Below are 27484 nucleotides of genomic sequence, written 5' to 3' on the forward strand. Positions count from 1 at the left end.
CTCTCTGACTGACACCCCCTCCGCCCCCCAAGTCCTTCTGTTCCAGCTGTTAGGGTGCACCTGCAGCCACGGGGCGTCACGGCGCAGCCAGCTCTCCCCACGGGGGTGGGAGGCCCACGTGCTGTTACTGGCCTTCTCTCTGGCTCTCTGCCAGCCCGTCCGGTGCGCATAGTCACTGTCCTAGAAGAACCAGGAGTCGCGGGTGGTGTCCTTTGCACACGACGGCAGCAAAGGCTGGGGCCCAGCTATTGGCAGAGCAGGGTAGCCCAGGCCTCTTCTTTCCTCTCCTCACCACTGGGCTGTGGACACCCCGAGTTAGCCTTACTCACCCCTGTCTTTCCACACCTGGAACAGAGCTGGGACCGGCCGCTGTGGGCACCGGGCAGACCTCTGAGGGCCCTGGACGTGTGGGCGTCTGTTGGCTGAGGGAGCAGCCCTGGGACTGGGGCTGCTGCTGTGAAGAAGCCGCAGTGAGCCGGTGCCCGCCCCGTGGTCCAGGCTTCAGGCCCTGCTGCCCAGTGGATGGAAGGTTGGGGTAGGCAAGGTCAGCTCTCAGCCCCTGCAGAGGAAGCAGCCATGCCCCGTGCCCACTCCCTGCCCTGGGCAGAGCTGGCAGGAGATCAGACGCTCTCCCTGCGGCTCAGGAACAAAGGCTGCAAAGTTGCTAAGAAACCTGCTTTCTCCGTTCACCCGTGTGTTCTTTTGTTTCAAGGGGGCATGTGAGACTGTGTGTGAGTGTGAGTGTGAGCAGCCAGGGCTGTTCCCCTGCTGGCCCTGAATCAAGTCTGGCTTAAAGGTAAGATCCGCAGGTGGCCTGGGGCGCTATGTGGGTCCCAAGTATTCCCAAGCCAGGGCAGTGAGGGGGACGAGAGGCAGCCACTGCCCAGGCCAGAGGCTGGTAGGCCCCTGCATGGCTGCAGGAGGAGGCTCTAGGGGCCAAACACCTGAGGCCCTAGGGCGTGAGGCACAGCAACGGAATTGGGTTGGCCTGCTCACTGCTGTGCCCCTGGGAGCCCACTCCCTCCCCTGCCTCCCACCCCAGCCCCCCTGAGCTAAGAAAACAAACCAAGCTTGCTTGGAGCAGGGGAGTGGGTCTCAGAGCTGGAGAGCCTGAGGCCCAGGGTGGGAGGCACCTTCTGAGGCTCTGGGCACCCCCCCCCCCCGCACGCAGAGCCCTCTGGAGAAGGCAGTCTGGAGGCGTGTGAAGGGGGACAGCCTGAAGAGCACTGGAGGCCACTCCGTCCACCCCCGTCTACTCACCGGCTCCTCGTTGGGCCTGAAGCCACAGCCCCGGCCAAGTTCAGAGAAAAGGAAACTCTGAAACTCTGAGCAACTTGCCAAGTGCTCCGAGGAGTCTGTTTCCAAGAATTAGACCACATGGTCTGTCTCCCCAAAGGGCCAGGGCGCTCTGCTCCCAAGTGGGCACCTCCCTCAAGGTCGCTTTGATGGGGCCGGAGGTCGTGGTCATGGCCGGAACCAGAACCTGGGGGCGTCTGCTGCCGGGATGGGACTGTTATTCTTGTCCTGATCTCAGCAGGATCCCTGCCCCCTTGGAGGACCCAGGGGGATGTTGTTTGGGGTCTCACCCAGGTGCAGGTTTATCAGCGAGTACGCCCCCCACTACCCGAGAATCTCACCTTTACCCCCAGAGTGGAAGACACTGCACCCCCTTCTCGTGTGTCATGGGAAGTGTCCCCCCCTTGTCCCTCCACGCCCCAGGCCCCCAATCACAGGCAGATGATGCCCCGGGTTGCCGTGTGAGTCTTCGGCATCCACAGCTCGGAGGCGCCCTCCAGGCGTGCGGGAAGCGCCACCTTTTCTCCGACCTTCTGCTGCTAACTGCCAGTCCGTCCGGCCTCAGAAGAACCCAGGGGGATTTCCCTCTGCGCCCCAAGAACCAACACCTCCCCAGGCTCCATGGGCTGTTCTCCCACTGCAGGCTGGGGAGTTGGGGAGCCAAGATGGAGGAGGAAGGGGACCCCCTGTCCTCACACCAGCACCAGGAGCTGTGAGGAGCACCCGGGCCCTGTGCCCCATGTGCCCACCGCCACCCTGGGCCAGCAAGCCGCTCCCTAGCTCTGGACGGCAGGCGGGAGTTCCGCTGCCGACCCCCGTGTTTTCTGCTCCTTTAAAATAAAGAGCAGGGTCTCCCTGAGTCCAGTCCCGGCCAGGGAGCTACCCACAGGGTGCAGCAGACCCCTCCTGTCTCCCTGTTGCTCCTCTCAGCCGTGTGTTTCAGCGGATCCGCCTGTTCTGCTCCCCACTGTCTCTGGTGCATCCTCTCACCCCCTGCACCTCTGTCCTGCACCCCAGCTCTTGCATGCATAGATAAATAAATCTTTAAAAAAATAAATTAAAGCAGACACACCTCCCGCCCTGGGGCCTGCCTCTGCCCCTGCTGCCGCTGTCCTGCCTGGTCCAGCCTCTCTGATCCGTCCAATCGCTGCTGCCCTGCACTGGCCCCCCCAGTGCCTGAAATGCTCCCATCTTCCTCTTTTGTTCCTAGTCAAGCAGATTAATCCTTTGGAAGAACCCAACGCAAGTTTCAGGAGAAAAGACAGTGGGAAAACGCTTTCTGAAATAAATGGAGCCGGAGAAAGACAAACACTGTCTCCCCCAAGTCGCTCTTGATACATGAACGAAAGAATCAGCCAAACACAACTAGGTAACTAAATAAAGGGAGAAGAAGCACTGACCTGCGAGAGCCACCAAGGCCGTGGTTAGCTCAGGGACAGGGAGGGGGTCGGTCAAGGGGCGCCCGTGGGGAGTGGGCCAGACGCTCCCAGCCCCGCGCGCACCTGACTTGCCATCATGTGATGAAGCCGCGTCACCACAACACGAAGCTACACCGAGCGCTGTCTTGTTGATGGCGAGGGACTTTCCAAGCGAAGCACAACGAAAGTGGCCAAAGCCAGGGCTGGCGCCGGTCGAGGCTCAAGGGCGCCTGCCCCGTCTTCGCCTGGGTCCGTCTCCGGGCACGGCCAAGGCACCCCTGTGGGCCCAGGCGGCAGCGCCCCCAGACTCGGGCCTGGCCCCACAAGGCCAAGCCACAACCGAACCCCCCGGGTACCACGGGGCGGAGGCTGGGCCTTGCGGGGCAGGGTCTGCGTGAGGTCTTCGGGGCAGCGGCCACGTGGGCATGGCAGCCCTTCCAGCCGGTACCCCAGATCGGGTTCTCCTGCTGTTTGGTGAGTAGGGACGAGGCTGATGGCTACGGTCAGGAACCAGCTCAGTTTACTACATGTTGTCACTGCCCTCCTGAGCCCTCAGGCCCAGGCTGTGGTCTGCAGCGCGTCTGCAGGCAGCCCCCTCCCCACACACACCCTTCAGCCCACTGTGCTGCCTCTGGGCCTTTGCACTGGCTGTTCCCTCCGCCTGGCACTGTAACAGGGTGGTCCCCAGGAAAGGGGGAGGTTCCCTGCCCCACCCAAGGGAGGGTGGAGCTGAGCAGGAAGAGGAGAAGCTGCAGAAGAGACTGAGGAAGGAAGGAGCAGGATGGAGCCAGGAGCCCTGGAGGAGGCGCGTGGAGCCTAGAGACACGTGAAGAAACTGCGCTTGTCTTTTAGTCGTGGACTGGGTGACACAGATGTGGGTGAGACCTGTGGGGAGGTGACAATGGCAGCTTTTATCTTGATGTTGATTTTGCTCTTTTCCTTCCGGGCTTGTCTGGTTGTTTCTGGCCCTTTTCTGTGGGTCCCACTGGAAGATGCTTTAGACTTGGGGCAGGCCTTGGGGCCTTGCTCTGGGCCAACCCCATATGGATGGACTTTTACCCATGAGGGGACAGGTCACTTTGGGTGCTTGATTTAGAAACTAGACTCTGTCTTACCTGTATTGTTTCCTAGTTTTATTAAAGTTCCTTCCCCTTAAAGTCTCCTATGTTTTCTGTTGATGCGGCGGATGGCAGAACCCATGTAGAATAGGCAGGTTTGCGGGGTTTTGGGCTGCCCCTCTCCCTGTCCTATAACAGCACTTTCCCCCAAACGGCCTCCCAGCTCACAGTCCCTCCTGGCTTTTGGCTCTCATGGGGAGGCATTCCCTGCCCATCCCACCAAAGCGGACCCCACTGGGTCACCAGAACACCCTGTTTCACACCCGGCATCATCTTGCTCCACTCCCTCCCCAGAGCCTGCCGCTGGGGTTTGCCTGGGCTGGGAGGGCCCGAGGCAGGCTCAGTGGAGACGTGTGGGACCGCCGGAGGAGAGGCGCCGTACAAGGAAGAGGCCGGAGACCACATCAGAGGGAGTGCAGGGTTTACTCCACAGCCACACGCGCACGGCCAGCACTACACAGAGGCCCCTTTCCGGGCGACCAGCAGAGCTTGGCCTCTGGAGCGTTCTCTGTGGGACCCTGTCGGAGTTCTTGGCTCTCCCTGCCCTCCCTTGGGGGTCCCCTGTCCCCAAGTTGGTCAAGAGTTGGATCCCCCCAGCTGTTGTCCTCAGACAGAGGCTGAGGGCTGTGAAGAGGACACTGTCACTGGGAAAGTGGTCCCCCTGCACCCCAGGGCGGGCAGCACCCTCAGCTCAAGATCAAGCACTAGGGAAACACTCCTTGGATTTTCACAAAAGAGCATCTATAAGCAGAAAGGAACCCCCAACAGAGGTGCAGACTCAGGCCCTCCCCCCACTTAAACCCTCAGAAAACATCAAAACCACACGGCCCCCAGGCATTAGAAAATCATCCAAAGTGTACAAACGAGGGCCCTGAAGCAGGGGACCCAGATTTCCTGGTTAGGCTGTAAAGTGCTTTGTCGTTCCACTGAGACCCCGGAGCAAGGCTGCTTCCCTCAACAGCATCCGCTTCTTCAGGGGGTGTGGGCAGCGCCCCAATTCCTGAGGCTGGCGGCCTCCCAAACACGGCTGGCGGTGGTCAGCGCCCCGGCAGGCCTGCAGGCCGGGCCCTGTCACCAGAGAGCACTCAGGAGCCTCAGCTTGGCCGAGGCCCAGAGCCGGGCGCAGGATGGGAGGAGGCGGCGGCCTGCGTGCGTCGCTCCTGCTGCCCTGAGCCCCAGGCTGGGAGTAGGACCGGGTAGGCCTGGGATGGGGTGCAGGCCTAGCTGCCAAACAGGGCCCTGGGGTGCTGCTGAGGCCTCTCCAGGCCACGGACCTCGGACTGATAAGACTCTTGGGGCCTGGCGCTTGGGGTTCTCTGTCTCAGACCCTGCTCTACACACCACGTCTCCTGCTCGAAACTGGACATTAACACACGCACGCACGCAGACATGCGCCAACACGCAGGCGCGTGTGCGTGGGAACTGCACACGCAAGGGTCCCCTCCCGCAGCCCTGCCCGGCCTGTCTAGCAAGGCACTAGGAAATGGTTCAAGTCTAGGGATTTGCATTTTTTCTTTTTAAAAGGCACAGTTTATATGTTAATGACGCTGCACTGCTTGGGGGAAGAGTCCTGACTCAGCTCTCCACCCACAGCCACAGCGCTGGCTGCCGGCCAGGCCTCCTCTGTTGCCTCCTCCCTGGAGGGGGCACTCATCTGGACAAGGACGCCAGGGAGGGGCAGTAAGAGGACCAGCCCCTCTCCCTCAGGAGACCAAGCAGGGCTTGTGCTGGGCTGGGGCCGTCCTCAGAAGGACTGTAGCCAGGGTCTCCTCCCCCAGGCAGCCACCAGCCTGCCTCCCAGAGGCAGCCTCACTCAGGCCTCAGGCCTGTCCGGTGGCCAGTCGTCAGGCCGCATCGGTCTGGCCCTGGGGCTGACGGCGAGGGCTTCCCGGGCTTCTAGGTGCTGTTTGGCTTCCTGAATCAGGCTGGTTACAGAAATGCTCCGGTTAGCTTGGGAGCCGCCTTTGGGGACTCGGTTTTGGGGCCCAGGGGTGGGGTCTGACTCAGAGTCGACCCAGTAAAAGGTGAACACGGAGGCTTGGCTGGGCGCCCGCAGCGTGAGGACAGGGCTCCGGGTCTTTGTGGAGACCTTGGCCCCGAGGCCTCTGCTGCGGGTGATGGACATTGCTTGTCCCCATGGGCTCCAGGCCGGTCACCAGGCTGGGGGCTAGTGTTCTAGAAATGCACCTGCAGGCCAGACACTTTGGGTCGCGATGGAACTACAGAGCCCTTTAGCATCCCTGGAGACCTGTGGGGTCAGGGCATCCTGCCCGTCTACCCTGGAGGCCTCCAGACTCGGCAAGGTGAGTGCTGCACCCCACTGATCCTCCTGAGGCAGGTTGTGTATGTGTGTGTGTGAGGGAGGGAGAGAGAGAAGAAAGGGAGAGGAAGAGGGAGGAGATGGAAGCGCGATCAGGGACATTCAGCCTGAATTCCTACTAGACCTTTCGCTGGAAGCAGCCCCGACAAGAGGGTGGCCTGGCCGGCCCAGCCCCTGGCAGGGGGTCTCGGACACCGGGGAGCAGAGGGACATCCCGTGTCCCCGAGGCTGCAAAGGGAATCTGGTTGCTCCACCCCAGCCGCAGGCCTGGCAGCTGGCAGCAGTGAGCACGGGGCTGCGAGGTGGGGGTCTGTGTGCACGGCCTCCCCGGCCGTGCCTGAGAACAGGAGCTGGGTGCCAGCGGCCAGGCCAACACCGAAGAGCCGAGACCAGCGGTTCTGAGAAAAGCTCCCTTCCCTGGGGGCAGAGGGACCCACGTGCCTCTTTCTAAAGGGCTGTGGTGTGAGAGCTGCTGCGGGCCGGCCACCCTGCAGGAGGCCCTGGCCTCCCTCCTGCCTAGCGCCCAGGGGACAGGGTGACGTGCTGGCAGAGCCCTGGGATGCCCACGCCCGCAGGGGTGAAAGCCCCACTCTGCCCAGGCCTGCGCCACCCTCGCTGCGGGGCTCCACCTGCAGCACCCAGCGCCCTCTGGTCCGGCCGACCGCACCTCGCCCGCCGCGGTGCCTGGGGGGCCTGCGAGGGCAGCAGGCTCAGTTCCGATTGAACGTTTCCAGGACGGTGGAGTTGGTGTGTTCAAACAGCCACTGCTGGGTGGGCGACGCGGGGTCGCAGGTGCTCATGAAGACCCTGTGGTCACTCGGGCTGCAGTCCATGCAGCTGCCGCTGACCGGATGGAACAGGCTCTTGTCCTGCGAGACAGGGGCGTCAGCGGGCGGCCTGGGCTCGGGCGTCCAACAGCAGCAGTGACAGTGCAGAGACGGGGATGCAGCCACTCACCGGCTGGCTCGGCCACCCCAACACCTCCGGGCCCCAGCTAGTGGGCGCAGGCCTGGCCTCAGGCCCCATGCTGCCTCCGGGGACACAGGCAGACGGGATGCCTACCACTGGCAGGCTGGGTCCCCACCACGGCCCGGCTCAGGGCACATTCATTGGTTCTTGGTGGGTGGGGGTAGGGGGCTTCCTTAATAGATTGTAAGATTCTAGAGATTCCACCCAGAAGTGAGGGCCTCTGGCTGGAGCGGCCGGGCCAGCTTGTAGAACAAAGCGGGTGTGAGTGGCTCTGCAGGGGGAGGGAGGTGCCGTGGCTTGTTCTAACAGGCCACGGTGGGGGAGCCCCCCACTTACTTTGCGGTACTTCCACAGCTGGTTCCCCTTCATGCTGTGGCAGTCGTACAGGGTGACGGGGCTGGTGTGCGACACGGCGTCCAGGCAGAACTTCTTGGTGTGCAGGGGGTCCCCAGGCCGGATGTCCTCCCTCCAGGTGAAGGTGAACACCTGTGCACAGGGGCCGTCAGCGGCGGCCAGTCGTGGGCCACTCTCTTCCGCCGCCAGGTTTTTTGATTTTTTACATTATGGGTAATTTTGAACCCAGAGGTGCAGGAGAGGGCGCTGCCCACCTCCTGCCCTGCCACCCCACGCAGGCAGCGCTTCCCGGCACTAGCCAGGCTGGGTGGCTCCACCCGGCTCGCCCCAGCCCCGTGGACAGATGCCGAACCCCACACCACTGCAGGCACCGCTCTAACAAGGAAAAGTCCCCACCGAGTCCTCCTCGCCATCAAGCAGCTGCCTCGGGTGCTCCTGGGCGGCCTGTGACGTCGGCCTCAGGACGCAGACCCGGCCAGTGCGGCCCTGGCTTTCTCCTTGGCTGTTTGACCGGCAGATCGGCACGTGACAGAGCGAAGCATTTGGTGCGTCTGGCATGTGTCCACTCCAGTAGTGAACATGCCCGTCACCCCCCAAGTGCCACCAAGTCCCTATGGAATCGCGTCCTCCTGCCCCCTCCCCACCCGCACGCCCTGGCACGAGCCCTCCCCGGGCCTGGTCCGCGGCCCTCCTCAGCCTGAGTTCTGTCGTGAACACAACTCTGGCCCTGGGGTGCCAGCCTGCCGACGTCAGGGTCACTGCCAGCTCGGGGTCCCGGCAGCAGAGGTCATCAGCACGGTTTGTGGGGGCACTGGCTTCTCTTCTTGCAGGCAGAACATCTATGCTGGGCCCCAGGGGTCCGCGTTTAACTTTCTAACAAAACGCAGGCAGCATCCCCCACGCTGGACCGGCCACAGCCCCACGCAGGACACGGCGCTCAGCCAGCCTTGCGGCCGGTTTTCACAATGGATTCAGCTCAGGCCTCTGGCGCCGACGGGGGGCGGTGAAGTGGGGCATTTTCGATAAGCCCGTCTGGCATGGACACCCTTTCTTGCCAGGGTGTCTCCCCAGATCTGCTGCCCGCTCCTGGGCTGGGTGGTTTGTGTTTTTAGTTCTGAGTTTTCTGTATTCCAGCCCATGCCTTTAGGGATGTCTGCTCTGTGACTCTTTCTCCCAGCCTCTGGCCGGCATCCGAGCACCTCAACACCGTCGTTTAAAGAGCAGAAGGTTTTTATTTTGCAGAATTCACATCTCAGTTTTTTCTTTTACTGTGAGTTTCGTGCTGCAGCTTAGAGGTCACAGCTTAGTCCAAGGTCAAACACTTCTGACTCGGTTTTCTTAACAAAGATTGCGTGTTAGGTTTTATGCTTGGGTCAAAGATCCATTTTTTTAAAAAAAGATTTATTTATTTATGCATACAAGAGCTGGGGTACAGGCCAGAGGTGCGGAGGGTGAGAGGATCCACCAGAGACAGAGTGGGGAACAGAACAGGTATACTGACCAAAGTACACTGCTGAGGGGAGGGGTCTGCTGCGCCATGTGGGTAGCTCCCTGGCCGGGGATCAAACTCATGCTGCAGAGGCTGCGGACAGCTGCATAAGTTGCGTCTTAACCCCTTGCGCCACCAGGGAGGCCCCCAAAGATCCATTTTTAAAACTATTTTTTTAAATGATCCATTTCAAGTTGACTTTTGTACATGGGATGAGATGAGGCATGCATAGAAATTATTTTTTTGCCCATTGCTCCAGCGCCATTGTTGAACAGACTGTCTCGTCTCCACAGAACTGCCTTTAGGCCTCTGCAAAAATCAGTGCTCTGTGAAGGTGGGGGCGCTTCTGTCCCAGGGGCCTTGCCCTAGCCGACATCACGCTCCCTGGCCATGTCGCCACAGAACGCACCTGGGGCGGGCAGCCCGGCCCTGGCTACGCACTTCTCTCCGAAACGTGCAGGTGAATTTCCCAGGCAGGTGTTCAGTTCTACGAGACAGCTTGCTAGGCTGTTGGGAGTGTGTTGAATCTGTATTTTGGTTTGCAAAGAACTGATGTCACGGCTGAGTCTCCTGGCCTATGGACACGGGCACACATTTATTTAGAGTTTCAAATTCTATCAGGTAGGGGGCCTCCCTGGTGGCGCAAGGGTTAAGACGCAACCTATAAAGCAAGCCGTAGCCTCTCCAGCACGAGTTCAATTCCTGGCCAGGGAGCTACCCACATAGCGCAGCAGACCTCTCCTGTCTCCCCGCTGCTCCCCTCAGCAGTGGATTTCAGTGGATCCGCCTGTTCTGCTCCCCACTCTGTCTCTGGTGAGTCCTCTCACCCCCCCACCTCTGGCCTGTACCCCAGCTCTTGTATGCATAAGTAAATAAATCTTTTAAAAAATAAAGAAAAAAAAAAACAAATTCTATAAGCTAAAAACTAATTTTTATAAATGGATCTTTGACCTAAACATACCTGGGTATTTCGTGATTTCTTTTGTTGCAGTAAATGCTTGCTTTTAATTTTAATTTCTGATTCTTCATTTGCATATAGAAATAGAAATAAAATCTTTACATCTTGCAACTTTGCTAAACTCAATTATCAGTTCTGGAGAGTCATGAAGTTGCCTCCGGACTGGAGTGTGCAAACAGGCGGCTCCCTCTGGCTGAGGCATGAGCAGAGCAAGAGCACGGCCTGTCAGGCCTGGGCCAGCGTGTCCCCTCCGCAGAGGGCAGCGGGCCGTGGCCTTTGGCTGCTGGTGTCCAGATGGGTGGGTTTAGGGTGCCGTGACCCCCCTTCTTCTCTGCTGTCAGGAAGCTCTCGTGGCTCCTTCCCTGGCTGACTGCCCCGGTCATGGCCAGCCTTTCCCGACTGGGCGCCGGGCCCCGCCCACAGCCCCCTGACTGCCCGCAGCCCCCCCCCACCCCGACCAGGCCCCGGGCCGCACCTGCATGTTGTTCCAGGCTGCCTCCCCACGGCCCCGCAAGCAGCTCTCCAGCCTCAGCGGCGAGCCCAGGGCACCGTGCTTGGTGTCGGCACACAGCCCCGTGCCCACGTTGCGGATCTGGGTGGGAAGAGGGAGAGTCCAGTGAGGCACCTGCAGAGATCCCGGGGCCTGCTGGGGTGGGGCAGCAGAGCGCGGACTGTCCGGAGGTGGCCGGGCCCGGGCCTCTGCGGCAGTGTCCATCCCGGAGCAGGACCCGGGAGCTACTGTGTCCGGGCAGGCAGGCTCCGTGGCCTGGGGCCGGGGCCCGGAGAGGGTGTTCGCAGGACTCCCAGGCCGTGCTGGAGAGTCTGACACGACAGGTCCGGGAATGGGCTGTCCCCTTCCAGGCGGTGCCAGGCCCATCCCTTCAGAGCTGCTGAGTCAAGGCCATGACCTTTGCTGCAGGGCTGGGGACTCTTCCTGCCTCTCATCCTTCACCGGTTAGACAGTGGGGCGGTGGAGGAGGGACCCCGGGCAGGGAAGTGGGCTCAGGGGTGAGCTCGTAAGACCAGCGGGCCGGGCTGGGGCACATGGGGCGGTCACTCAGACAGCGTCCTCCTGGGCTTGCGGGCTGGGGAAGGATGCCGTCCTGCTGCGGGACGGTGACAACCAGCTGCTCTGAGCCCTCCACCCAGACCCAGGGTGCTTCCTGCCAGGGAGGGGGACCGGCGGCAGCCCTACTGGCCTCATTTGGCCTGGGTGTCCTTGGAGACGACTGCTGCCTGGGATCCCAGCCTCACCCCTGCATCCTTCCCTCTCTCTTCCACCCCTTCCCAGACGTCAGAAGGGCCTCATGGTTCTTCTCATGGTTTCTCTTGGGTGCTTCCCAAGAATCTCTTGACATCAAACCCCATCTCAGTGTCTGCTCCTAAGAGGTCTTGAACCAGCACGGGGAGAAAGCCAAGAAGCCACAGAGAGAAGAACTTCCCGTGGGAGATCAATGCCACTCTCCTAGAAGATTCTAGAAGACTTGGGAATGCTCCTGCAGGGTGGCTGGCAGGCAGCGCAGTCAGGAACAGCCCTATTGTGCAGCGTGGATTTGTACATGTCCCACCTGGTGCCAGCCTGGCCCACACCTGCTTCCTCTGGGGACACCCTGACTTTCTCTGGGGACACCCCCTGGGGCTGGGTGTCCTCTCACCCTGACCCCCGGAGAAGGACCCCAGGAGACATGACTCCTGGGAAACCTGCTGGCTCTGCAGGGGTCGGGGTGTGCTTGCCGTGGGCTCGGCCGCACAGGCACCAGCGTCCTGCCCCCGGTGGCACCAGGTAGCAGCGCAGAAGGGGGCAGCGTCGGCTGGCGTGTGCGGGCGCTCACCTTTCCCCACTTAGAAAACTAAATAGCAAATGAAATATCCCACCTCGATGGGACTAGGGGTGGCGGGAGGGGGTCTGCGTTCTGGGCCCTCGGAGACCTCCCCCCAGCTCTGAACAGGGGTCCCACCTCTCCTGACTCCGCCTCTGGCCTGACTCACCTCCCCCCAGGCCGCAGCCGGAGGCTCCACGGGTGGGTAGAACTTGGGCAGGTCCCAGGCAATCTTGGTCATGAACCACCTGAAGCTCCTGCAGCTGAGGCTGGCGCGGAGCTGCTTCTGGGCCGCCACGTCGCCCGCGGAGAGGTGGCGGTACTCGGGCCGGCGCTGGTAGATGAACTCCGCGTACTCGTCCATCCACACCTCCGCCACGCGCTTGAGGTTCTGCGGCAGCGGCGGGCGCGGTCAGGCCTCCCGGGGTAGGCCAGGGTGCCGGGGCGGGGCCAAGGCCAACCTGCACCCCGGGCCCCGGCCAGCCCCACGCTCTCAGGCCTGGCGTGTTTCTCTCCACACTTACACTCGCTCTAGAGAGTCTGATCTGACGGCCGGGACCACCCGGTGGCTCTGCCCGCTGGTCCTCCACCCTCTTTCCTAGCAGTGGCTCCCCCTCCCCCAACTTCCCTGGAGGGAGGAGGGAGTGGGGGAGAGAGGTGGGGAACAGGGGGGAAATGGGGGGAGAAGGGAGGAGCCTCTGCAGACTCCGTGGCTGCGGGGGCGGGGGGGGGGGGGCCTTGGCCCCTATAGGGCGCTGCGCCTCCCTTCTGCCACGGGGTCTGGGCTGGGCCGGCCGGGTCCTGCGGGCCGGCGCCGGCCATGACCCTCCAGCTCCCGTGCCTCCCACTTGCGGTGGCCAGTCAGGTGCGGGGCAGCCAGGGGCTCCGCAGGGAGGGGCTCCATGAGGCTGGGCAGGGGCAGTGGAGGGCAGGAGGGTCCGCCAGGCACAGCCCACAGCTCTGGCTGGACAAGCCCCCCCGCCCCGGGGCTCTCCCTGCCCCTCTCGGTTTTGCTTTGTGACCGCCTTGATCTCTTTCCTGAGACACTTCACGTTCTAACACTCACTAGCAAGGGTCGGCGATAAACAGGAACAAAGCAAAGCAGCTGCCTCTCTATCCAGCATGCACCTGCGGCTGTGGGTGGTTTAAGGCCGGCCCCGAGGGGCCGCTGGGCTCTGGGTGGGGGGAGGGTTCCGTGCCAGGGCCCGCAGGCGCCGTCCCAGCGGGCACCCCGGCCTGTCCTGTCCCACCGTGAGGTCACAGGCTGCAGGTCATCCACACCCCGACCCCACTGCAATCCACACACGGTGTTCGAGGTCCACCCAGGGGCACCTTGTCTCCACTCTCTGGGCCCAGCCAGGCGGGAGAATGAGCTTCCTTTCAACAAGGGGGACGCACGGCCCGGAGGCTTAGCCCCCGCGCCCCCCTAGGCTAAATGCTATGCTCCGTTATGCTGGGTTTCACCTGGAGAGGGGTGTGGGGCACGTCTCACACCTGGGGGGTCGCTCTGCCTGGGGTTCTGCGTCCCCCAGCCCCCCCGAGCCCCTCCTTACCCGAGCCAGGCTGACTCCGGCAGGGACCTTGTAGGGCACGTACTTCCTGTAGATGTGGCCCACCCTGGAGCAGGGGATGTCCTCCATGCGGCCCCCGCACATCCACACCTGCAGCGGGGCGAGAGGGAGATGTGGCGCCCTGCCAAGGCTCCGGGTCTGCCGGGGGCAGGGGGAGGCTCCAGTCCCACCCTCAGAGCCAGGGGCGTGGCACAGACAGCTGGGCCCTCGCTGGCACCGCCAGGCCAGGCTGCGTGGACCCTCTTCCGGAAACCCGGAGCTCCGGCCACAGGAGGCAAACTCAGGCCCCGCTCCAGGAGCTGCTCGTGGAGGGCCGGGGCCGGGGCGGAGCGGGACAGGAAGCCTGGCCCCAGACCACGCAAGGGGCTCAGGCGGCCCCACTCCGCGCGCCCTGACCTGGGTCAGAGTTCGGGGTCTTATGGGCTGCAAGCGCCCCCCCCACCAACCGTCTCTGGGCTGGGTGCTGAGTGGGCTCGCTGCAGCCCGACCCACATCGCCTCCAGCCTGGCCTCGCAGGGCCCTGGCTGGGCTGACGCCGCTGTGAAATTCTAACCAGGCCGGCTGGCACGGACGCCCCACGGAGCAGGTGGCCCAGCAGACCCTCCTCGGGGCTCTGGGTCCACGTCCTGCCTCCGTCCCCCAGCATGCCTTCGACTTAGACCACGGTGCTCCATTTCCTCGGTTTCCCCAGCGGCAGGGGGTCAGCCCAGTGGGCCTGGGGTGGACGCTGACCACAGTGTGACCTGGGTGCGGGCTGACTCCTTTGCACAGCCAGGGCCATTTCCGGGGCCCCCCGCACGCTCCGCCAGGGCAGCCGGGCCCTGGTCACAGGTGGGGGGGTGGCTGGCCTCCTGGCACCTGTCCCCCACCCGTTCCCTGTCAAATGTGTCCCGGGGCCAACCGCGTCACCCCTGTAAAACACCGTCCTTGCAAAACAGCATCACTGGGCTGAGCGGTGCCCCCCAGGGCTGCTTCTGTCTAGGTGGGGTCTTTTGCAGGCGCAGTTGCTGTTTAAAGGTCAAACTGCAGAGCCAGCCCCAGCCGCTGGCGCCTGCACAGGCCAAAGAGGGGCACAAACGCGTAAGGAAGGGCCGGCTCGGGCCCGTCCGGCCGCAGGCACAGACCACGCCTCTCCCCGCCGTGGGATGGAGCCTTGGGCCACAGCGTCCTTTTCTCCACAGCTTCTCGAGCAAACAGAAAAGTAAAGTTGGGGTGCAGTCACCAGAAACCCCACCGCAGAGATGACGGTCACAGGGTGGTGCCTCCACCTCGCGGCCTGGACCCCTGCGCGCGGCCGCGTGTCGTGAGGACCCCGGGCAGCCCTGTGGAGGCTCCGGCAAACCTCTCTACAGCAGGCCCCCTGCTCCACCGGCTGGACCCTCGTGACAGACCCCGGCCCGGCTGCTCCTTGTCCCCTGAGCCACCCCAGCCCCTGGCCCATGAGTGCTGATCCCAGGTGCTGACCGCTGGCTGAGGATGACTGTCCCGGGGCCGGCGAGGGACACCTGGAGCGGCTGCTTGAGGTGAGGCTTCAGTGCCGGGGAGGGGCGAGGCACACCCAGAGCTGCGGGTGAGTGCCGGGGTGGGAGAGCAGCCCTGGGCGGGGCCAGGATGGCAGTGGCCTGAGCAGGGGGCGTGATGGGGGGGCGGGCAGAGGGTCTCCAGGACAGACTAAAAATTCTTCACCAAAAGCCTTCCCTGGGGAGAAGATGCGGTGCGACTCCTATTTTTCGCTGACAACTGCCCTGCAGGGGTGGGCCTGGGGTGGGCAGGCCTCCGTGTGGTCTGGTCTGGCGGGCGGGGGTGAGGGTGGACGCAGCAGGGTGTGGCCCCATTCGGGCACCGAGTGGGTCGTCTCCCCGTCCTGGGAAGGCTCCCGGGCTCCGGGCTGGGCTTTCCACCCAGATTCATCGAGGCTCTTCCCCTGTCTCCTGCGGCAGGTCTGTTTGCTCTCCCCCGCCGCCACCCACCCCAGACCGGCCCCGGATGCCGGGGCGGCAATTTGTGGAAGTGCTGTCTGGAGAAATGCAATTGTGTTCTGATCTTCGGGGAGAGGAAGAAACGGAGCCAGTCAATAGAACAGAACGCTGGGCTCGAGATAATGGGCTCCTGATGGATTCACGTCAAGGCCAGGCCGAGAGGTTTATTTTCAAAGCAGGCGACATCGATCAGGCGCGGCAGCCAGCGGCGTGTCCTCCTTCGTCCCAAGTCCTGACGCGGGGTGCTGCTCTGGTGGCGGCGGGCTGCGGGCCGCCCGGCGGGCAGGCGATGGCGCAGGGCAGGTGCACCCACTGAGCTATTTCTGTTGGCTCCTGGCAGCCGACCAGGCCGGCGTCCGGCTCCCCGACTCCCCACTAAACTCGCATCACCGCCCTGGACAGGTACCAACAGTCCAGTGGACTCACCCTGGGGACTTCGGCAGGAAGGATGGGAAACTCTCTCACTGGGTTGTGGGGTGTCTGCCCGAGGGGGAGGCCACCCCGGGGAGAGGGGCAGGAGCCTGCAAGGGCCCGGGCAGCCCTGGCCCAGCCCGGGGTCTACTCTGCAGCCCCCAGGGCCTTCCTGCTTAAATGGAGGACTAAGAATTTGGCCGCCTGTTGCCCAGAGCCCGGACTAGTGCAGAGGGGGTAAGAGAGGGGCAGGGGTGCCAAGCAGTGGGCGAGGCCCAGGTGGGTGGACCAGGTTGGGGGTCACAGATTTCAAGCTGCCAAGTGGGGAAGAACTTGGGTAACAGCTCAGCTGGCTGTGGGCAGGGCGGGGGAAGGGGGAGCCAACAACTCTGGGATTAATTTCTGAGCCTCTGGAACATCTTTCTGGGGCTTTGCCATCAGGATAGGCGGCCTAGCGTGGGGCTGGAGCCAAATCATTAATTCACCAGCCTGGACTCATGGATCAATTTATCTTAATTTCTGCAAATACACTCGTGCCTTCGAGACCAGACTCCTTTCTCCAGCCCCAAGAGGAGGAGGGTCTTAGAGAGGAGCTGGAGGGGCTGGGCTGAAATGGCGCACCTGGCAGCTGGGGGGGCTCCTGTGTCCTCAGGGCGGGGGGGTCAGTGGGGGCTCTGCCCAGGCCCAGGGCCCAGGCACGGGCAGGTGGCCCTTGTGGGCTCAGAGCCAGGAGAGAAGGAGCCGGCGCCTTCTCTCCCCATCGGGAGGAAGGACACGCTTGATCCGAGCCAGGAGCCAGCTCTGTCCCTCCCTCGAGAGGCTTCCAAGGCTCCTCCTCGCCAAGGCTCCCGTGGACCAGGGGTGTGCTGCCAGTCTAATGGGCAGTCGGGGGGGTCCCGACCGCTCCTGGGCCCAGCGGTCCTTCCTGCTGGACCCGATGGGCATCATCAGACGGGTCTTTGAAACACGCAGAGTGAAATCATCTGGGTTTAGAAACGCCCCTGTGCGAGTCCTCTCCGTCTACTCCGCGGAGGCGGCTCTGCGGGGCGTCTCGGGCAGGGCGCGGCGGGACCTGGCTGGTGGCGCACTTGGGGGCGCTGCCCGGGAGTCTCACGAGTGAAGCTTGTGTCGCTGATGGACCGGGGAGCAGTGAAGTAAGAAGCCCTCTAACTCCGGCTCTGCCATTTCAGGGGACCCCTCAGGTGTGACATCTGGGGAACGAGGTCGCCTGGGCCGTGCGCCCACACCAGCCAAATGCCAAGCCGGCCCCGGCAGGCACGCTGGCTGCCGTCACACTCCCCACACTCGGGGCTGGCTGGGGGCCTGTTCGCTGCCCCGACAGCCAGCAAGGAATTCACTGCAGGGGGCGGCAGAGCACCCTGGGGTCCTGACACCCGCGCCTGCCCGAGGCGGCGGTGGAGATGACAGGAGGCGTCCTGCCAGTGCTCCCGGGCCCCCCGCCCAGCGGCCAGGTCAGCGGGGCGGTCGGCAGGTCTGGCCTCAGGGACGGGTCTTCTTATTTCCAGCCTGGCAGGGCCTGGTCTGGCCCCACTGGCCCCACGCTTTCCAGGGGTGTCGGGTGTCCTGGGGCCCAGCTGGCCGCCCCTGTGGACACACCGATGCTGGCGGCTGCATCTGCCATGACCAGGGGAGCCTGTGCCCTCACAGCTGTTCAATATTTCATCACCCCAGTATCAGTGTCTGGCCCCTCGAGGGGGCTGCTCCCCCGTGAGACACAACTCAGCACTCCGGACATGAGCGCTTCAAACCCAAACACTGTTTCTGCAGAATTCGGGGCGGTTATTTCCTTGGTCAACGACAATCATCGCCTCACTGCACCCCCAGTTTGAAGCTGCTCCACCCACGCTCGCTGAACCCCATGCCACAAGCCTGCCCTGACCCTCTCCACACCCCGTGAGGACTAAAGTGTCATGGGTCCCGGTCTGGTCACGCGCTGGCGGGAGGCGCAGTACGGAAGGCCCAGGCCTGCCGGCTGCACTGAGTCTCAGCCGGTGAGTGATGTTCCCGATGCCAGTCGCTGTCCCACTGGGGCTCAGGGCTGGGCCAAGGGAAGATGCGGGTCCCCTGGGGGACGGGGAGCTGCCTTAGCCAGGGATCGGGGAGGCCTGGCCCAGCAGGGGGGCCCAGGACAAGCCGAACAGTCCCAAAGATGGACCTGCCTCTGGCTTCATGGCATCCCACCGACGAGGGTGGCTAACCAGTGACCACCACCTCCTCCTGGCCACCATCCGCAGCCCCCACGGCGCCTGGGCTAGCGGTGAGCACAATCAAGCGGGCGCAGGAGGGGCGCCTGGGAGGGGTGCCAGGGCACTCAGGCGGCCAGCCCAGGGAGCCTCCTGGGTGGCGATGCCACGGCCTGTGTGTTTTGTGTGACCCCCCCAGCCCCCGAGACCATCGACGCCAGCAGCTGAAGGGGGTGGACGTGAGCCCAGCCCCAGGCTGCTGGGGGCAGCCCACTGCTCTGTGCGCACTGAGGGCCCCGGAGCCCCAGACCCTGCCCGGGGAGGAGGGAGGGGCCACCAGGCGGCCAGAGCAGGCCCAGAGCAGGGCTTACCTTGAAGGAGAGCTCGTACTGCTCCCCGCCCCAGATCTCCAGGCCCGGGTCGTACCCGCCCAGCTCCCAGAACCACTTCCGGTCCACGGAGAACAGGCCGCCGGCCATCACGGGAGACCTGCCAGGAAGAGGGGGTTGGGGTGGGCAGGCCGGCCACGGCCCCGCTGTCCAGGGTGGGCGGACACCGCCAGGCCAAGCAGTTTGGGGCCCAGCCAGGAGGCCCAGGCCGGCTTCTCTCTCTTACAGGCTCAGAGACGCTATACGGGCCAGAGCCGTGTTCCAGGGAGAATGCCTGGGGGTGGGGGGGCATCTGCCCAGCTCCTGCCTGGACACGGGCCCGGGGGGCGGCTGGGCTGTTGGCACTTACTCAAAGGGGTCGCTGGGATCAGCCTTCTGCAGCTCTGGGGGGACGGGGATCCGCTTGTAGTACATCTCCCAGTCAAAGGCCCCCCGCATGGCGTCCCCCGCCTGCGTCTCGTACCGGAAGTCGTCGTGGTCAATGACATCAATCATGGGGCACACGATGGTCTTTCGGTTCCGGGAGATGCGGTCTGCGGGTCCAGGTGTGTGAGGGGCGGGAGGCAGGAGCTGCGTGCTCCCTGGGGACACCCCAGGCCATCCCAAACCCACCCCAGGCCCAGCCCAGGGACACCCCAAGCCCAGCCCAGGGACACCCCAGGCCCAGCCCAGGCCCACCGGGGATACAGGACCAGGGCTGCAGCCCCTGTTCCCCTGTGGCCGGGAAGGACTCTGCCCTCCAGGACAGGATGCCGCCAGGTCTCGGGGAGGCTCTCCCCAGGCTCTGAACGATGCCTGTGCACTTCTGCAGGGAAGGTCTGAGAAGGGCCCCCCTTCCTGAGCGCTCACCGCCGTGCAGGACCTTGGCCCCCGGTGGGCCGGGCTGACCCAGTGCTGTGCGAGAGGACTGTGGGGGCTGAGGTCCCCCACGGGCATGCACTGGGGCTGGGCTGGTTTTGCCAGCTGACAGCAGTAGACCTGGCGCGAGGCTGCTGATGCCCAAGCCTTGGGTTCCTGGCTGGCGGGTGGTGGCCCGGTCTACCTTGGGGCGGCCCATCTGGGGTCAGCAGCGGGGGAGGGGGAGCTGCTCGCAGCGCATCTCCCAGCCGAGGGCAGCCCTTACCAAGCAGGGGGGGCAGCCAGTTGACATTGGCTTCACAGTGGGAGTCCAGGAAGGTGATGACCTCCCCCGTGGCGACCGAGGCCCCCAGCATCCGGGTCCTTATCAGCCCCTCCCGCTTCTTGGTCCGGAGAATCCTCACGCTGGGGAAGAGGGCCATGTAGTCTTCCAGGGGCTTCTTGAGGTGCTCTGTGAGGGGACAGGGGAGGGGCAGGATGGCGCCGCTGTAGGCGTCCGCTCAGCTCAGCGCTGCTGCAGGAGCCGGCCAGCGCTGTGCGGAGGGAGGAGAGCCGCAGAGACGGGGAAGAGCAAGGCAGGCGGCCTTGATTGTGAACGACACGACGCTGCAAAGGGAACCCAGAAGCCCCCAAAGAAACGGGGCACGCCGCACAGGACGCCAGGACAGCAAATCCATAGACAGGGAAAGGTCTGCAGCCACGTGGCCGGGGCAGGAGAAGCAGGAGCGGCGGGCACGGGGCTGCCTCTGGCGTGACAAAAGCCCCGGGGCTGGACGAGGGGCGGCCACCCAGCGTCCCCACTACCAACTGCTGCCGGGTCACAATCTAACGAGGTTGATTTTACGTCATGTGGCTTTTATCTCGGCAGAAGACTGGGCAGGGCGTGCACAGACGTTGCCCAGGGAAGGTGCACAGGCGGCCGGCGGCCGGGAGCACAGCAGGCGCCGTCAGCGGAGCACACGCCAGCCGCGAGAGCACGCGTCCCGCCCAGGACGGCCGCGGCAGAACCGACGGCGGGGGTCGCTAGGCCAGTGGAGACACGGAGCCCCCCTGCCCCCGCCGTGGGGAGGCCACGTGGGCACCGCTTTGGAGAACAGCCCGGCGCCCCCAACAGTTAAGCGGTCACCACACGGCCCAGAGAGGGTGTCCACCCAGAAACCTGGGCACGAGCTCCGAGCGACATTGCTAACGGCCTCCAAGAGGACACCATCCAAACGCCCAGCAGCCGACGGTGGACAGGCAGAGAGCAGTGGCCCTGTCGGGCTGGGCAGGAACGCGTCTCACCAAGGGGGTGCCGGGGCAGAGAATCTCCTGGAGACCAGCTCCCGCCTGAGGCTGTTTGTAGGAACTTTCTGGAAAGCCAAGCTAGAGACAGGTGTTGGCCTGGGGTTGTGTTGGCACCCGGGGGTGGACAGCAGAGAGGCACACCAGGGGCATTTGGGAGGCGATGGAAATATCCTAAAGCTGGATTATGGCGGACACCCTCACCCCTGTACAGACTTAAAAACTCACTGAATTGCAGATCCTCAGTGGGTGCTTTTCATGGTTCGCATGTTATACCTCAGCAATACTGTTAATTTTAAAATAAAATCAACTGTATTTCTAGAAACTGGCTCAGCAAATCAGACCCTACAATAAAAATGGCTTTTGTAACACTGTCTTATATGCAACGCTCCAAATAAATGGAGAGATAAATCGCATCTGGAAATGGAAAGGCTCCACATTGTGAAGAAGCATTTCTTTCCAGACAGATCTATAGACTCCCTCCAATCCCAATAAATGCGCAGTGGACTTTGTGGGTCTAACATTTCTATGGAAATGCCAAGGACTAGAATGATCCAGACAATCTCAAGAAGGAATAACAAACTGGAGGACTCTCGCGGATCACACAGCTTGCTCTCAAGTGCCCGTGACCCGGACAGGGTGAGCCCGCGGACAGCGCAGGGCGCGGCCGGCAGGACTGGCCCCGGAGGCCAGGGTGGCCGCTGCTCTCAGGTCTGGGACACCGAGGGAAAAGCATTCACTGCACGAAAAACATCACCCAACCTCTGCCTCGTACGGCACACAGAGCACTGCTTCAGGTGCACGCGGACGCCGTGAAGCCTGACGGCAGAGCTGTGAGGCCTCTTAAGAAAACCAGGAGGTGGCAGGCCTGGGGGATGCCCTCACGCCTACGCAGCCTGATGCCCGGCACCCACGGGTGCTGACACACCGCGGGCCGGGCAGGTTAACTGTTGATTTGGGCAAAAGAAATGAGAATTTTGGAGCCTTCGGTATCTCTGACCTGCCTTTAGTGCCAGTCAAGGGGCGGGCACCCGGGCAGGCCAGCGGGCGGGGAGGCAGCATCTAGGCCCCCAGCCCCATGCATCTCCCCTTCCAGCCCCCACTTCTCACCCCCTGGGAGTCCCTAATCCCAGCTGTATGTGCCCCCAGCTCACCCTTCCGAGTGCTTTCTACGTCAACATGGTGTCACATCTGGGCAAGGCGGCCCGGGGGGAAGCCAGGCCGCAGGTGGGGCTGTCAAGGCTGGCGGGCGAGAAGGAGCCGGGTACCCAGAGTTCCTCATGTGCACCTTTTTTAGGGCTAGGAGGGAAAAGGGCAGCGGCAGAGTCCTCGGCAGGCCCGCGCAGTCAGGTGCCAACCCTGCCAGCCATGCTGCTACCGCTGTGGGCCTCAGGCCAGGAGCTGCTGCCTGGCCAGCAAGGAAGCCCCAAGGACCAAGGACAGTCCTGGCCAGAACACTTCGAATTCCATTTCTTCTACATCATAGAGGCCAGCCTGTCCAAAGTAGCCCTTCTCATGTCCAGGGGTCTCATTTAGGAAGAAAAATGGCCTTTTCAGAAACATGGGCTGCTGGGCAGAGGCACCAACACCTCACCAGAGCTTCTGTCCGACATGCAGAGATTACAGGATGTTGGGGGGTCCTGGCTGCCCCGCTCAGCGCCGTCCATGCCACATGAAGTGAAGTGCCGCACACACAGGGCCGCCCCTCCTGAGCCCTGAATTCTGCAGCACCACCCCAGCTCAGGGGAGGGGGCCCATGGATGCCGGCGCCCCCACGGGAGCAGAGGGGCCACTGGCTCCCTGGCCAGGCTACTGAGGGCAGGACGGAAACTCACGAACGCCCTGGGGCCCCCGGGGCGTGAGCTCGGGGACGCCATCAGGGGACGCAGAGCCGCAGATTTTATGGGAATTTCCCGTCTCCTCCGTATTGGCAGCTCAATCCACTTTCAAACATTATTTTGAAAGCCAAACGGGCAGGTCTGAGGGGCTCTACGCAGACCCCGGAAAGGATCGTAAACTCTTCAAAGCCAGGACTTTATGGCCGAGAGCAGAGGCGGCGACGTGCCGGCTGGAGAGCCCCGAGACCAAAGGGGTTTAATGGATCAGAAAAAAGGAGACAATAAAAGCCACCTGTGCTCGCACCCACAGCCCAGACTCCCACGTGCTCATGCGCGGGTCTGCAGCTGTGCCCCCGCCCCGCCCGCACGCGTGCTGCCCGCACCTCTGCCAGCGCCGCCCTCACACCCGCCCCCGGCCAGCGCCTCCGGCCGGGCTGAGCCAGCGTCCTCAAATTTAAGCGCAAACAGTCCCCTTGAGGGAGAAAAAGGCTCGTAAACACAGCCAGCTGTGGGTTTTCCACGGCAAGGGGTGTCTTTCCAGTGGCTAAAGTAATGTTTTAAAAGGTTAAAAATCAAAATGAAAAGGGAGATTAAAAAATTCCTGGCTAATTCTTGCAGCTACTGGACCCTAGCTGGACCCTAGTTTGAGGCACACTGGGCCGAGGACATCCCCGGGGGCCCTGGGGTTGGACCAGGGTCTCTTGCCTTGGGGGGGGGGGGGAGGATTGGGAGGCCTGGGGAGAAGCAAGGGGAGCGGATACAGGGGGGTGGGGGGGGCGGTGGCCAGCATGGGGGTGGGGGGGTGGGGTGGGGGTAGGGCCAGGATGATTCACAGGAGTAAGAGGCTCCTGGCTCAGCCTCAGGGAGCACCACCAGAAAGACCCCGGCCACCTGCTGGAATGAGCCCTCCGCACCCCCCACCCCCAGGTGCAGGGAGGAGGGGGTGGCGGCTCTCCTGGTGGGGGGCAGGCCAGGATGCTGCCCTTCCTACAGCTTCCTCCCCCACTGAACTCCTCACCTGGCCCCGCCCACGCCCCATCCCCAAACGGAGGGGAGCAGGGGAGCACTGTCACCAATTGCGCCATGGCCTCAAGTTCACAGGCAGCCCAGCCTTCACCCTGAGATAAGTGCCTTCCTGGGGGGACGCAGCCTATTTGCCCAGGACCCCAAAGCTGTCTGAATGTGGGGGCCAGGAGCGGCGGAGCAGCAGGAACAGGGAACCAAGGCCTCTGGGATTCTCACGTCCTCTCCGGGGATGCACTCTGTGAAGCCGCCTGCACCCCCAGCTCCCCCACAGTGCAGGGAGCCCCTCCTCAGCAGAGCCCCCAGCAGAGCCCACCCTTGGAGAAGCTCCATTCGGGACAGGACAGGCCGCGTAAAGCGTTCTCCCGAGGCAGCCAGGAATTTCTTCTTGAAACAAGAACAACGGTTGTTTGGCCAGAGAATGCAGCCGAAGAATGTGGCAGCCATGTGGGAGGTGGGCGCCCGGGTGGGGTTCTGGGGCTCTGTGCTGACCACAGAAGAGGGGTCCTGGCTTCCGCCCCAGCCCTCCCCCCACCCCCCAGCTCACCAGGGCTTCGGAAGCGTCGCCCTGACCTCGCCTTTTGGCACCCGGAGGACAGACGCGCGCGTTGCAGGTCACGCATGGCACCTGCCCTCTTTGAGATGCTCATGTTCCTGTGTGCTGGGGTGTCCACGTGGCCTTTGTCACTGGGGACCCTGGGCAGAGCGGACATTCAAGGTGGGGGCATGACGGTCCAGGCTGGCTGTGTCTGGTAACGGGGGAGCAATCTCCTGGGCAGTGGCCTTGGGCACAGATGGGGTGCACGCGTGCAAACACTCCTGGTCCCCAGTTGAGGCGAGGAGGGACGAGGTGGTGCTGGGAGCCAGGAAGACGGTCCCTGGCTCTGGACGGCCTCGCAGTCCCAGCCCCCGTGGCCCAGGGTCCCCTGAGCGGCTGGAGAGGCCGCGGCTCCCGCAGGCTTAAGCAGTGGCGCTCCTCCTAGTTAGCAGCGTCTCAGGAACCAGCAGAGAGCGCCAGGAGAGGCCCTGAGCCTGCGGGTTCCCACCTCCCCAGCCCCCAGGCAGCCCTGATCCAGCCTGTCCCTGTCCAGTGATGCCGGGGGACCCAGCCGCCTGCCTCCAACAGGGCGGGAGGCTTCTTCTCTGCGCCCGCTGCCCAAGCTGACCTCTGGAGGCACCTGCGAGCCCAGAGGGCCCCAGCCCCGGGGCAGCCCCTGCCTCAGACATCCGACGGCTCTGAAACCGACCATGGACCCACGGTGTCCTCCACGCCACACCTGTCCTGCGGCGCAGGTGGATCCCCCGCCCGCCTCGCGCACACATCCACTCACTCACTGTGCCCTGACCACGCGGCCCCAGAGCACAGAGGAGGCCAGCGTGGCTGGCACAGAAAGAGTTGGAGAGAGAGACAGAGGAGAGAGCGGCAGACAGACAGACAGAGGGCGCGTGTCGTTGTCCTTGCCGGGCCCGAGGCCCGCAGTCTGGGCTTCCACCCCAGGAGCAGAGGCTGCCCTGGCTGCAGCACAGAAAACAGAAATCAATGGGTCATTGAGCGAGTGCCCGTTTCTCCTTCCCACTGCAGCCTTTCACTCCGGCCCACCGGCCGAGGGGCGGGGCGGAGGGGAGCAGGGGACAGAAGCAGGGAGAGGGAGAAGGTGCAGCCCGGGCAGAGCCCATCGCGCCCCACTTCCGGTGTGAGACTCGGAGGGCGTCACCCCAGTGCTTGGCGGGCCCGGCTGCCCCAGCCCCTTAGGGCTACAGCTGGGTCTGGCCCGGCGGCCACACTGGGTGGAAGGGGAGCCCCTGTATCTTATTTGGGGGCTCACAGTTCGCCAAACCCCCTGAACAGTGGCTGGACCTGTCCCTCCTCAGCTGCATGCTGACCCGACGCCCCTCCCATAAACCAGCATGGGTGGTGCCCATACCACCACCACCGCCTGCCGCAGGGATCCCCGAGCTCGCCGTGCTGGGCTCCGTCCGACGACTGCACCCGGCCGCCGGCACCTGGCGGAGGCTGGGGCGTCTGCGCAAGGTGGCGGGCTGGGGGCGGCACGAAGCAGACAGATCAAGAGCGAGCGAGTGGCAGGACCAGGGCTGCGGCTGGGACACTGAGGCGCCGCCAGGAGCGGGCTGCAGAGCGGGCACACACCCTGCCAGTGGCTCCCAGCACCCTTGGGCACAGACCCAGCTCTGGGGAGGCGCCAAGCCTGGGGACTGGGTGCTCAGGGAGCACAGAGGCCAGCTCTGGCCCTGCCTCCCCACGAGTCAAGCCCCTGGCTGGCCTCCGAGCGGAGGATGGAGGCGGACAGAGGAGGCGGCGATGCACGCTCTGCAGGGGCGCTCATGCCCGACGCCCGCGAGCACTTATGTGGGATCGTTCGCTTGGGGTCAGAGCCAGGAAAGAAATGAGGGGTTCCACAAGGTGAGAGATGTCAAAGGCGGGGGGCCTCTGATGAGGGGAGCCCGCGTTCAGGATGGGCATGTGACGTGAGTGTGCACACGGGGCCTGCCCCAACACACGCGTGCGCACTCACACCCACCTCACGCACTCAGGAGCGCAGCGTCGCAGGGCCAGGGCAGGCCCCATGGCCTGGAGGGCACGCAGACCCCCTCACTGCTCTGAGGCACCCCTGCAGGGGGGCGCACAGGAGGGGCCTGGGTCCGGCTCCCACCCTGAGAACACTCTGGGGCAGAGAAGCCCTTGGCAGCACTGGCCGGAGAGCGACCCCTTCCCTGACTTCGTTTTTGGCTCCAGTTCTGTCTGGCCGGCCCCGGGCCTGGGGTCAAGACGGCCTGAGCAACCATAGTCCCCAGCCCTGCAGGAGCCACATGGCCAAGGGTGCGCCCCAGGTGGCTCTGAGCCTCGCCCCATGTCTGTGGGGTGGGGTGCGGGTCCCCCTCCACCCCCCTTTCCTGCCTCTGCCAGGAGGCCCCACGTCAAAACACTCGTGGTCCCCACCTGCCCGGCGGAGGGGCTCCGTGTCTTCACTGGAGGAGGCCTCCCTCCTGGCCCCCGCCTGGGCCACAGCCTCCAGCGGCTGCCTGGCCCTGACTCTAGTCGTGCAGCACACGCTTGAGCCCTTGTTCGTCACGTCTCCTGCACTTGTGCTTTTCGGTGTCTGCTGACACAGGCTGGGTGGAGGCAGCGCCCGCCCGGGGCTGCTGTGAGGGCTCGGGGCGTGCATGGGCAGGCCCAGGCCACACACCCTGTCTCGGGCCTCCGGAGGGGGTTGGGGGTGCTGAGGGCAGAGGCCCCAGGCTGCGGCAGGCGCAGAGGGGTGGGCGGGCACGGAGGGGCGGCCGGCGGATCCTACCTCGGTCGCTGAAGTCGTCCACCAGCACGATCTCGGCGACCAGCTCGGGGGGCGAGCGGTTGAGCACGCTGTGCACGGTGCGGAGCAGGGAGGACCAGCCCTCGTTGTGGAAGGGGATGATGATGCTGGTGTTGGGGAGCGACGCCAGGTAGCGCTTGCTGTTGCAGCTGGAGGGGGACAGGGACAAGGGTCAGTCCTCACTGCCCAGAGCCTGGCCGGCCGGCCGCCCACCTGCCAGTCCTCTCCAGCCCTCGGGCCGTGTGGCGGGGTCCCTCACTGCACCCTGCACCCATCCAGGCAGGTGTAGGGCATGGCGTGTGCATGAAGGGCAGGGGCCCTGACCCGCCTGCTGGGCAGGACCCACGGCCCATCTCAGGCTGGACCTGCTGGGTCGGGAGCTGAGGCTCGAAGGCCTGGTCCCCACAGCCTCAGTGACCAGCCCGCCAGCTTCCAGAGGCCCTGCTCTGCCAGGAGGCTGAGGCCCCACCTGCTCTATGCCCCTCACGACGCTCACGACACCGTCTCCCAAGCGGCTGGGGACGCTGGTCACAGACACAGCAGCCCCGGGTCAGGCCCACGAGTAGGAAGTGGGTGTGTGAGGTGCGAGTGTGATCTTGCAGGCTGAGCACCAGCCCCGGGCCCTGCCCTGCAGCTCAGAGCCTGCTTCCCTCCTCCCAGCCAGCGGCCCCAGGGCAGAGGCGCACTCACTTCGGGTGCCGGATGTCGGGGAGCGAGCGGTTCAGGGAGATCTTGTCGCTGACATGGATGTTGAATCCGTTCTCACGGTAGGCCTGGTCCACGCGGTCGGCGTCGGTCATTGGGTAAGGCCGCCCCTGCTCTCCGTGTCCTGGCGGGGCAGAGTCAGGGCGGT

The 27484-nt window shown here is 63.9% G+C and overlaps 1 protein-coding gene across 2 annotated transcripts in view; it reads right to left on the reverse strand.

The window, feature by feature from the left end:
• Positions 1 to 3219: 3219 nt before the first annotated feature.
• The window catches only part of GALNT10 (polypeptide N-acetylgalactosaminyltransferase 10), a 41342-nt gene continuing 17077 nt past the window's right edge, over positions 3220 to 27484 (reverse strand). For both annotated transcript variants that reach the window (XM_037498513.2, XM_037498514.2), the window contains exons 3-12: positions 27322 to 27460; positions 26614 to 26780; positions 19420 to 19605; positions 18646 to 18829; positions 18279 to 18396; positions 13296 to 13403; positions 11912 to 12133; positions 10398 to 10514; positions 7458 to 7607; positions 3220 to 7021 (exon numbers count right to left, since the gene is read on the reverse strand). In XM_037498513.2, the coding sequence (XP_037354410.1) occupies positions 6863 to 7021; positions 7458 to 7607; positions 10398 to 10514; positions 11912 to 12133; positions 13296 to 13403; positions 18279 to 18396; positions 18646 to 18829; positions 19420 to 19605; positions 26614 to 26780; positions 27322 to 27460 (1550 nt within the window). In that variant the 3' untranslated portion in view covers positions 3220 to 6862. The remainder of the gene's footprint in view (positions 7022 to 7457; positions 7608 to 10397; positions 10515 to 11911; positions 12134 to 13295; positions 13404 to 18278; positions 18397 to 18645; positions 18830 to 19419; positions 19606 to 26613; positions 26781 to 27321; positions 27461 to 27484) is intronic.

Source organism: Talpa occidentalis, unplaced genomic scaffold, assembly GCF_014898055.3.
Source record: "Talpa occidentalis isolate TD23 unplaced genomic scaffold, MPIMG_talOcc4v2.1 talOcc4.9, whole genome shotgun sequence".
Taxonomy (NCBI): domain Eukaryota; kingdom Metazoa; phylum Chordata; class Mammalia; order Eulipotyphla; family Talpidae; genus Talpa; species Talpa occidentalis.